General features: G+C 34.5%; 1 protein-coding gene across 1 annotated transcript; it reads left to right on the top strand.

Annotated features, from left to right (window-relative positions):
* Positions 1-578: 578 nt before the first annotated feature.
* Positions 579-10,130, top strand: LOC115984374 (C2 domain-containing protein At1g53590). Its single transcript, XM_031107405.1, has 12 exons — positions 579-1,259; positions 1,889-1,963; positions 2,376-2,519; positions 3,443-3,538; positions 3,645-3,776; positions 5,111-5,263; positions 5,381-5,422; positions 5,679-5,727; positions 7,106-7,198; positions 7,306-7,489; positions 8,419-8,554; positions 8,705-10,130. Exons 1-12 carry the CDS (start codon positions 1,134-1,136, stop codon positions 9,746-9,748), a joined length of 2,274 nt encoding a protein of 757 aa, XP_030963265.1. The 5' UTR covers positions 579-1,133; the 3' UTR covers positions 9,749-10,130.
* Positions 10,131-10,498: the final 368 nt, after the last annotated feature.

The raw sequence follows: 10,498 nt of genomic DNA, 5'->3' as shown, positions 1-10,498 counted from the left end.
CTTCAAGGTCATTGTTGAGGGAGACTGCTTGCGTGTTATTCAGGCTTTGAGCGGACAGGGCAGCTGCCTTACTATGTTTGGTCATGTGGCAGAGGAGACTCGCCGACTGGGTTTGTGTTTGGAGCTTTGTAGTTTTCATCATGTGAAGAGGGATGGTAATAAGTTAGCCCATTCCCTTGCCCGTAGAGCAGTTTTATCTGCAGATGTGGATGTTTGGGTGGAAGAACTACCCGAGGACCTGGATGCTGTATTCCAGGGTGATTTTGCGATGTAATTTGGTCAAGAGTTTTTCTCTTTTAATAAAAGTTTCTCTTACCTTTTTCTCAAAAAAAAAAAAAAAATTATTACTAGTACTAATTTAAATCTATAATTGAAATATCTTTTTTTTTTTTTTTTTTTTTTTTTTTTTTTTTTTTCTACCAATAACAACTAATAATATCCTTTCAATAATATCTATTGCGAAAGTATTAGATATAATTATTATTATTTTTTTTTTTGAGAATGACCAATTAGTAATTATCATCCCGAGATGTAAACTAAACACGTTTGGGACACATAAATAACAGGTGGCACGCAACAGTCAGTCGAACGAGCGAGAACTTCAAAACGAATCAGCTCCATGGTTAAAGGACATCAATGTTGTTGATGTTCCTCTCTCTCTCTCTCTCTCTCTCTGCCGTACTTGCTGTTGAGTCGTTTCTCTTCTCTTCAATCTCGGCGGTTTGCTTTTTCCCAAACAAATAACTGCCCTTTTAGCAATAATCACATCTTTTATACAACTGTCCAAATTTGCTCCACTTTATTCATTCATTCATTCAATTCTACATTTTTGCCCTGTTTAGCTACATCTCTCTCTAACACACGCCCCGTATTCTTAGTAACGCAACCTTTTCTCATCTGGGTTTTTGATTACTAGCATTGGGTTGTAAGTTGCAACAGTGAATTGGCCCAGTTTTTGTTGATTTTGGCTTTGTGGGTTTTATGATCTGCTGGTAGAAGAAGGTGTGTTTGAGGTTATGATGTACAGAATTGAATCAAAACAAAGGTGTTTGTGAATACTATATCAGCAAAAGAAAGGACAAAAACAAAGGAGGAAGAAGCTGTTTTGAATTGGGATTAGAGTAAAAGAGAAGATGGATATAACGGAGGTGACTTTGATGCATCATGTTGGGATTGTGCTGCTATCCCTATGGTTCTTTTCTTATTTCAATTGGTGCCACCCGGTTGCGTACTTTGTCTCCCTCATATATCTCTTTCTGGTAATTCTTTCTCTCTTAGATTTTTGTGTATTTATTTTTTGTTTTTTCTGTTCATGTGCCAGTTTTTCCAGTAAAGGTTTAGAGAAGCAAAGTGAAGAAAAGAAGTTGTCACTTTACAAAAGGGAAATCAGAATCTCACCCAGAATTTTGTTTTTATGATATTGGGTATCTGTGATGTTTATTTGTAGTGGGTTGTGTGATTTTAATGTTTAGAGTAAGTCAAAAGTTGCTTTTCTGTGTTGGGTTTGGTCTTTTTATTTTGAATTGCTGTTACTTTATTTGATTCTTCGCTTTTTCTTTTTCTTTTTTGGTATCATTTACTAGTGTTTTTATTTTTCTGTCTATATATATTTTTTTTCATTAAAGGTTTAAAGAATCAAAGGAAATTAAAGAAAAGAAGCTGACCCTTTTACAAAAGGAAAATTATAATCACACCCAGAATTTCTTGTTATTATATTAGTGTGTGTGTGATGCTCTTTGTTGTGGTTTGTGTGATTTTAATGTTAAGACTAGGCTGTAAAGTTGATTTTCTGTGATGGGTTTACTTTTTTCTTTAAAATAAAATTTAAATAATTTTTGTATTGCTTTTACTTGTTACTAAATATGCATTTTGCTTGTCTTCTTGAAAGGTTCATGAGAGGTATGTTATGAGATTGCAAAGGAAATTACAGTTTGAAGAAAGAAAACAAGCTAATCAGAGAAGGGTAATATTATTTCTGTCCCTCTTTTTTTTTTCCCCCATTTTCCAATTGTGATTATTTGCTTTAAAGGTTGTTCTTGTGTACTCTCTGACTGGGTTGATGATAAATGTAATAATGGAGAACCTAAATTTTTAACCTTAAGAATTGATTATAATCTTGGTTCCCAAAAATTATAGTGAAACAGCAAAACAAATTAAAATATAAAATTGATCTGAAACTGAAATAAGACCCTCCTTGATTAATATTCTTAGATGGAAATTTTAAAAATGAACTCTTGGCAGATCGATATACTATATGTTTGTTTTATTTTTTGTTGGGATGTTCTTGTTATATGTGTGTTTGAGAGTCAATTGTGGTATTGATATAGGTTTCTGACTAATCCATAATGCTTATTACTTTCTCTTTTTTACTTCAGGTGCTTTCTGATTCTGAAACAGTGCGGTGGTTGAACCATGCAGTTGAGAGGATATGGCCAATATGTATGGAACAGATTGCATCACAAAAGATTCTCTTGCCCATCATACCTTGGTTCTTGGAAAAGTACAAACCATGGACTGCTGTATGTATCATCTTCCAAATATTATATATCCAATACTCTGGTTTTGCATGATTGTATCTTTTTGGGTTAATACAAAGTTTGTTTTTTGTTTTTTTTGTTTGTTTTGTTTTGTTTTTTTTTTTTTTTTTCCAGAAAATTTTTAATGGTCACCATTTAGGAATATGGTGGTTGGTGTGACCTAGATCTGTCAAGAGTTCTTTAGAATTTAGTGCCGTATTCTCTTTTGGTGTCTAAATATTCTGAGCTACTGAAATTATATTTTGAATTTCCTTCAAGTTGCAGCAACTCATTGTTTCAATATTAAAATCATGTGATGTATGAAAGTATGAGCATGTGCATATCTTGGCACAAATACCATTCTATTGTGCTAATGATGGGACTGTGGATTAACTTTAGATTTTGAAGCATACTATTATCAATTGTTTCTAGCATTGAAGTTCGTTTGATTAGTTTGGCCAATCTAGCTTAAATAGCACCCCCTTCTCCCTCCCATAAAAATGAGTGGAGGCTGAGTTTGTGAGTTCAACACCAAAATCTATTACATACATGTGTAACTTTTTAGTAAAGAAATGAGCTTCTTTGAGTAGTTTGCAGAGAATTCTTATTTTACTATAATTGATCTAATCTCTTAATAGGTAGTTCTTTTCAATTTCATGTAGAGTTCTTCTATGGCCACAACAAAATCTCACAACATTTTCACAAAAAAATGAGGTTTCAATCCATCACAACCCATCAGGGTGTTGTGAAAATGTTTAAATATTTTGTTGTGCCCCTAGACTCTCTCTTTCATGTATGTGTAGGAAACCATTTGTAACTTTTTCTCTTGTGATTATGTTCAGATACACTGACCTATAAAAAAAATGTTTAGATACACTTTTGGTTATTATTTATTAATGTGATCAATGCATTTAATATGTTTGCAGAAGAAAGCTGTGGTTCAACACTTGTATTTGGGAAGAAACCCACCTATGTTCACAGAAATGAGGATTCTTCATAACTCTTCTGACGATGATCACTTGGTATGCACTTACTCTATTATATTGGACTCTGGTCTTCTTATGTGATCTTTGTGGCTGTAACTAAAGGTTTCAGCTAAGCTGAGATTCTATAGTGTAATGATTGCAGGTTCTTGAGTTGGGGATGAATTTTCTCACAGCCGAAGATATGAGTGCAATACTTGCTGTGAAGCTAAGGAAAAGATTGGGATTTGGAATGGTGGCAAAGTTGCATTTGACAGGCATGCATGTTGAAGGGAAGGTATGGACTGACTTAAATTTATCTTGTTGAAGTGGTTTAGACTATAATTTTAAGATTTACATATTCACTGATTTTTAGTCGATCAAATTGAGTGCATTCAGGTAGTATACAGTATCTTAGTTCTAATTATGCAAAACATACTTGCATTCATAAACATGGATATGTATAGTGTATGTATGATATGTGTTTGTTTGTAGGCATGACTATAGGTAGGCATGTATAATGATATAAAATTTACATAGATGAACTCAAGTAGGGGCAAAGCGAGGAAGTTGGTCTTGGGGGACTGAAGTCAAAAGCAAAAACCTTTAGCTAATCAACATAAATAAAATGGAAACTTTATTAATTACAAACATAATCTAATATATGTACGCACACCCACACACATATAAAATTGTTCTCTTCACTCTTTCATGCAAGGGAAATTGTTTATATTTGATAGTGACTTGCTATTAAGGACTACTGATAATTAGCTTTAGATGCAAAGTATTCTTCTTATTTCGTAGAGATGCAATAGATAAATGGTTGTAACTTCTGAGTTTTGATTGGTATCTGTGACTGTTTGGAAGCACTGAGTAGGATAATACATGTTGCTGATAGAGTTTTGTGTGTGCAACCATTGATGGAAATTACTTTTCAGTTTACTTGTAATAAAATTTTGGCATGTATTCCTTGTCTTTGGGGGGTGTGTCTTAGTCTCTTAGAACTATGCTTAAGCTTAACATGTATACTTTAATTGTTTGTAATGTATGGTATTGCATTCTTTATAACTTCAGTTGTAGTTTTTGTTATCTTGTAAATTCTATCCCACGGTATCTTTTCTAACAATCTCCATTGAATTTTAATACATTAAATAGATTTATCAGCTTCCCTCATACCATATCCTATTGATATTTGGTGAGAGAAAAGCGGGGTGGCTAATAATTTTATTGCATAGCTGAGTAGGCTGTTCTATGTTGATAGAATACTGATTTAGCAATGGACTGTTTACTGAAAATCAAGTTTCACTACTTTATCACCAATATTTATTTTGAATAAACTTTATTTTCTAGTCAGGAAAGTTTTGGACATCCATTTGAGTGCAATTATATATGTATGTAATGCATGTGGAGGAAGGAGAGGGTTGTTCATCAATAGTGATGGGGATGTGAAAATTGTCAACGGTTTAGATTCTTTAGAATCATCCTAGGAACTTGAAAGAAGACATCGTTTAGATTTTGTTATTTAACTTCACCTTAATGAATATGTGGAATTGTTGATCTGTACTCATTGGCAACCAAATGAAATGTTCTTCTGCTCTCATTGTATTGTACATGCTCTTCTTTCTCTTGTAGGTCTTGATTGGGGTGAAATTCATTCGTGGGTGGCCTTTCATCAGCCGCTTGCGGGTGTGCTTTGCTGAGCCTCCATATTTTCAAATGACCATCAAGCCTCTCTTTAATCATGGGCTAGATGTCACGGAAGTTCCAGGCATTGCTGGATGGCTAGTAAGTTTATATCAAATTTTAAATAATAAGTGCTTGACTTCCCATTTTGCATCTCTCTTTCTCACACACGTGCTTGTGCTCGTTCTGTATCTGATTATTTGTACCTTTCTTGACCAGGATAAACTTCTATCCGTTGCTTTTGAGCAGACACTTGTTGAGGTATAACTTTTTGGCTTTGATTCTCCATTATTTTGCCAATTATTTTTTATTGTTTTGCTATTGTTGCACACCTTGTTATGACTTTGTGCTTAGCTGAGTGAAGCATATTGCTGAAGATCAATGTTAACTTTTCAGAATTTAGTTAATATTCTCATTTATAGGAACTTCTTTTCTTCTTCTTTTCTCTTTTTTTATTTTTATTTTTATTTTTTTTATGAGAAATTACTATAGATCTAAATTTTGGCAATCTTTGCAGCCCAATATGCTGGTTCTTGACATGGAGAAGTTTGCTTCACCAGAGCCAGGTAGTTTACTTCAGAAATATATTTCAGTTAGGCTTCACACATAATTTTGTATATGTTTCATTGCTTTGTGATTAATAGAAAGAATGCCATCAAAGAATATATCTCCACATGTGTAATTATAATGTTGTTTGGAGAACTTCAGAATCAGTAACCTCGTTGTTCATCACTCTTTTGAGAATATTTTCTGTGCATTTTGAGGGTTATATTCCAGAATTGCTTTCCCTTACTCCTTTTGTAATGTAATTTCAGCATTCCATTGCCAGTAAATATAGCCTGATAGCCATCAACTGAAATTTTTTGAATGCAACATTTAACATTTCATGAACTTCCAAAGAATCCATACATCTGTATTCTATCTAATTTGTTAAGATTTTTGAGTGGTTCAAAATAGGCCAGAAAATATATCGTTTTTTACCATAGAAGGTGTTTGGTTTTTTGGTTACCCAAACCATGATGAAGGAAAGTTGTTGAACATTTTTTCTGGCAGTATGACACTTGCAGATAATCAGGTGACACTTTTGTGAGTTTAGAATTTAGATGTACTGGTGTGCCACTAGAAAAATGCTGGCTGTTCTGGGAAATGTGGCTGTCTAGAAATAGGACCTGGAGTTAATCTTCTGCTTGGTATTGATTGCAGTAAGTTGTCTGTACTTTGTGTGGAATGAAGATGAATAAGTTGCTTAAAAGCTTTTGGCAGGGTGTATTATTGTTGTGGAAGCTTCTTGATATGCATCATCTTCCCTTTTGGAAGGACAAAATAGATGATATTGGAATAATGGTATTTTATCATTTTAGACGAGAGTGATTAAATTCATAATTTCATAACAGTGTCAGCTTTTGTGATAAGTGGCAATTTATCATGATATCAAAGGAGGTAATTAAGAGTTCAAACCCTGTCTCCACCCTACATCCCATTTAAATGTTAAAACTTCCACTTGTTGGACTCCACTTATTGAGGGGTAAGTTTGGGCCCACACATGAGCGAGTATTAGAATAGTGGTTAAGTGATTATATTCACCCTTAACAGCATAAGTTTTTGAGGCAAGTGGTAATTTATCAAGGGAAAATTGTTGCTGGCTTCTGTTTGTCATGTATTAACTAACCCAAAGGGTACAATCTGTAAATCCAGTGTGGGGTGTGGAAGGTTTTGATCTCTATTACAAGCTCCTCTAGAACCCATAGCAGGTGTTTACATTGTAAAGTACCTAAGTCCTAACTTCCAATGGATTGTACCTTTTTTTTTTCTTCTAAAAAATATTGGTGAACTTATTTAGTATTTCCAAAGTTTTGTAATGCCATCTCCTTCTCTGTTTTTTTGAATATATGTGCCGAATTTTTTTCACTAAAGTATCAACTATGCATTGATTTGAAATTCCAGGAACTTGGTTCTCAATGGATGGGAAGGAACCCATTGCCCATGCTAAAGTAGAAGTTATTGAAGCATCCGACATGAAACCGTCAGATCTAAATGGTTAGTTCATTTTTTGTTATATGTTACTTCATAATTATATTTCTCTTTGTTTCTTAAGATATTGGCAATATTATAAATTTGAGTCTAATAATGGATTTATTTTTCAGGATTGGCTGATCCATATATTAAAGGTCAATTGGGAGGTTACAGATTCAGGACTCAGATACAAAGAAAAACTCTGACTCCGAAATGGCAAGAGGAATTTAAGATCCCAATTGTTACATGGGAGTCGCCTAATGTGCTTGTTATTGAAGTTTGTGACAAGGACCGTTTTGTCGATGACACCCTCGGGTATGTTACTGAACTTTTGTGATGTATATGAGTGGAATGTGCGAGGATCTTTTTTAATTTTTGCAAACACTCAATGAATGTCTTTTATGTTTTCCTTTTCATTTTATAGGTAACTGTCTTATTTTGTATATCATTTTCCACTTGTTTGATATAATATTTATGAGTACTTTTTAGTGTCTCGATGTCCTTTCGTCTTCTTCACCTCTCTTCTCTTTTTTGCATGTGTGATCACATTTGCATTTGTATTTCCTTTTGATCATAATGCTTGCTTTTTAAACCAAGCATCTTTTGGGGCCACTGATGCTCATAACCGTTGTTAACATGTTCAGTTCTATCATCTACACTGTAGAACATGTATCATTTAAAAGCGTTTTATAATTATAAACACAACATCTAACCTATTCTTTCGAATATATTTTACATCCATTCCATATCAAAAAAATAATAGATATGTATATATATATAAATATCATGTTCTGATCAATTTTTGATCTGGTTCTGATGGCTATGATCTCTATGTTATACACCTGAACTATTGGATTTTAAAAACATGGCTTTTCCTGTACTGTCTTCCAAACTCATTAGAGTTTCTTCTGGGCATATATTCTAAAATTAACCTGATCAATTGATTGAAAAATAGATTAGATAACATTTGTGTAGCCTGCATAAAATGTATTTTGTGTATATAAAGTTCAGATTTGGCTATAGGGTCTGGAATCTGGATTTGATCTGTTTTGGTATTTGTATGTATATGATGTTTTACATTTTCTTATCTACTGATTCTTTTTCTTTTTCGCTTTCTGTTATATTGTTGGGTCTTACTTAATAGTCCATATTTTTCTATAAATTATGTTCCCTGTTTTCCTGTCAATTTGCTCTGCCAAAGCTGTATTCTTTATAGGTTTTACTGATCCTTCTACTATTTACAGGGACTGTTCTGTGAACATCAGTGATCTTAGGGATGGCCAGAGACACGATTTGTGGTTAACTCTTCAGAATATTAAAATAGGGAGGTTGCATCTTGCAATAACTGTACTTGAAGACAGAAAAAAGGACAGTCAAAAGGTACCCATTACATTTTCTTTCTCCTTGTTTATTATGTTCTCCTGAAGAAAAATTTGGGGGAAAATGAGGTTTCAGTTGCTTTGTGAATCAAAATTCATTCCTTCTATGGATGCTTAGCTTTATATGAATATATTCACATAATTTCTACAGGTAGATGATCAGCCCTGTGATAAGGAAACATTGGACATTGAAGATAAAAGAAACTCCTTTGGGAGTGAGACTCCTATTGAAGATTCATTCTCAACTGTAACATCAGATAAGTTTCCTAGAATGGCTGATACTTTTGAGCCCATTGATATTGAAGGGCAAAAAGAGACGGGGATATGGGTCCATCACCCAGGAAGTGATGTTGCACAGACATGGGAGCCTAGAAAAGGAAAGAATAGGCGTATTGATACTGAAATTCGCAGTGAGCCTAATGGTTCTGTGAACAACTCTAATGCAGTGGCATCTGGGTCCCTTAACAATGACTCCAGCAGCACTGATGAAAATTGTGATGATAAGCATCGAATGAAATCAGTTCGGAGAGGCCTAAGGAAGATTGGCTCAGTATTTCACCGGAGTCCCAGAACAGGGGATCAATTAGGCAGCTTTGTGGAGCCCATTCCTTCCCTACATGCTAATATTAGGGCAGTCAATGAGACTGGTGTGAAGATTGTTGTGGATAACAACCTTTGTGGACCTACCTCTGATGAGAATCCTAAAGGAGGGAATGTAAGTTCTGACGGGAGTAATCCAGAAAGCCCAAGCAAAGTAAATATGAAAGATAAGGTGAAGAATTTTCTAAAACATGGTGCTGGGAAATCTGCTCGTGACATAAAGCATGCAATTTCCCGGAAAGTGTCAAGATCTCGATCTGATAAATCGGTAGTGACAGAGAGAGAAAGTATAGCAGAGGGTGGCTCTTCTGAAGATGAATCCAGTTGTTCCCCAGAAGTTGAAAGGAAACCAGGTATGCCTGAGGTCATAAACTCTGGCTGTGGTAATGATTCATTGAATTCCAATGAACGCGTGCTTCAGACAGCTTCAATTGATAATCAAGTGGACACTGAAGGACAAATAGAAAAAGTTAGTCTTGAAGACTTGGAAAGGAAAGATGAGAAGCTGGGAAGCCCTGACAAACGTGGTGAAGCAGCGGAAGAGTCCTTCAAACCAGAGCTTGCTGAAGTACATTTGGAAGGAGACAAAAGATAGCATTTTGAGCACCTTGTGATCTTATTTTGGCGGTGGGTTGGTGTACAGTTCAAAGTTGAGTTTTACTGCTGTAAAGCTACAGTGTATTCCTTTTAAAATAAAAATAAAAAATTAAAGTAAGTGCCCCACATACTTTTGTGTATCAGACGCCCAATTAGCAAAGCAGAATGGGGGGCACCACGAGGCCCCGAATCCAAGCTAAAACATGAGTTGTAGGTCACAACAAGCAGAAACTTTGATAGCAGGTTTGGTGAATTTGTTGCAATTTTATAGGTATTCTGTATTTGGCTATATAGAAAGCTGGAGGAAGAATTTTGAAATTAGCAATGTAAATACTGTTGAGAAAGTCTGTTTAGTGTGTCAAAACATTCAATTCTGTGAATTTCTGTAAAAAAAAAAAATATATATATATATATATATTTTGAAATTTAAAATTTTTTTGTTGCTAAAATAAGAATTTTGTTGTTGTTAAGTCTGGTTGCTACCTGTTGTATGTTGAAATCCTTGGTTTCTCACCTTCCAGATATGTTCTAGTGCAAGCAATGACTGAGAATAACACAAATTCAACCAGGTCTAGTACTAAATGGGAGATGCACTATACCTGTAGCCTATAGGCAATCAATTCTAGTGCACCATTTCTTCCATACCAGACTGCCTATGCCACTTCACATTATTGGTTTTTTTTTTTTGGTAGAAAGGAAGCTTTATTAAAAATTAAGCAGAAACAACACGATTAGACTACAACTCGGA

The sequence above is a fragment of the Quercus lobata genome, chromosome 4 (assembly GCF_001633185.2).
Source record: "Quercus lobata isolate SW786 chromosome 4, ValleyOak3.0 Primary Assembly, whole genome shotgun sequence".
Taxonomy (NCBI): domain Eukaryota; kingdom Viridiplantae; phylum Streptophyta; class Magnoliopsida; order Fagales; family Fagaceae; genus Quercus; species Quercus lobata.
The sequence above is the reverse complement of the archived record's forward strand: the minus strand, read 5'-3'. Positions and strand labels throughout refer to the sequence as shown.

What these genes read in the sequence shown, in the direction of transcription:
- LOC115984374 (XM_031107405.1), top strand. Translation starts at nt 1,134, where the DNA reads ATGGATATAACGGAGGTGACTTTGATGCATCATGTTGGGATTGTGCTG. An exon ending in AACAAGCTAATCAGAGAAGG is followed by an intron (nt 1,964 to 2,375) that starts GTAATATTATTT and finishes TTTTTACTTCAG; the next exon opens with GTGCTTTCTGATTCTGAAAC. An exon ending in GCATGCATGTTGAAGGGAAG is followed by an intron (nt 3,777 to 5,110) that starts GTATGGACTGAC and finishes TTTCTCTTGTAG; the next exon opens with GTCTTGATTGGGGTGAAATT.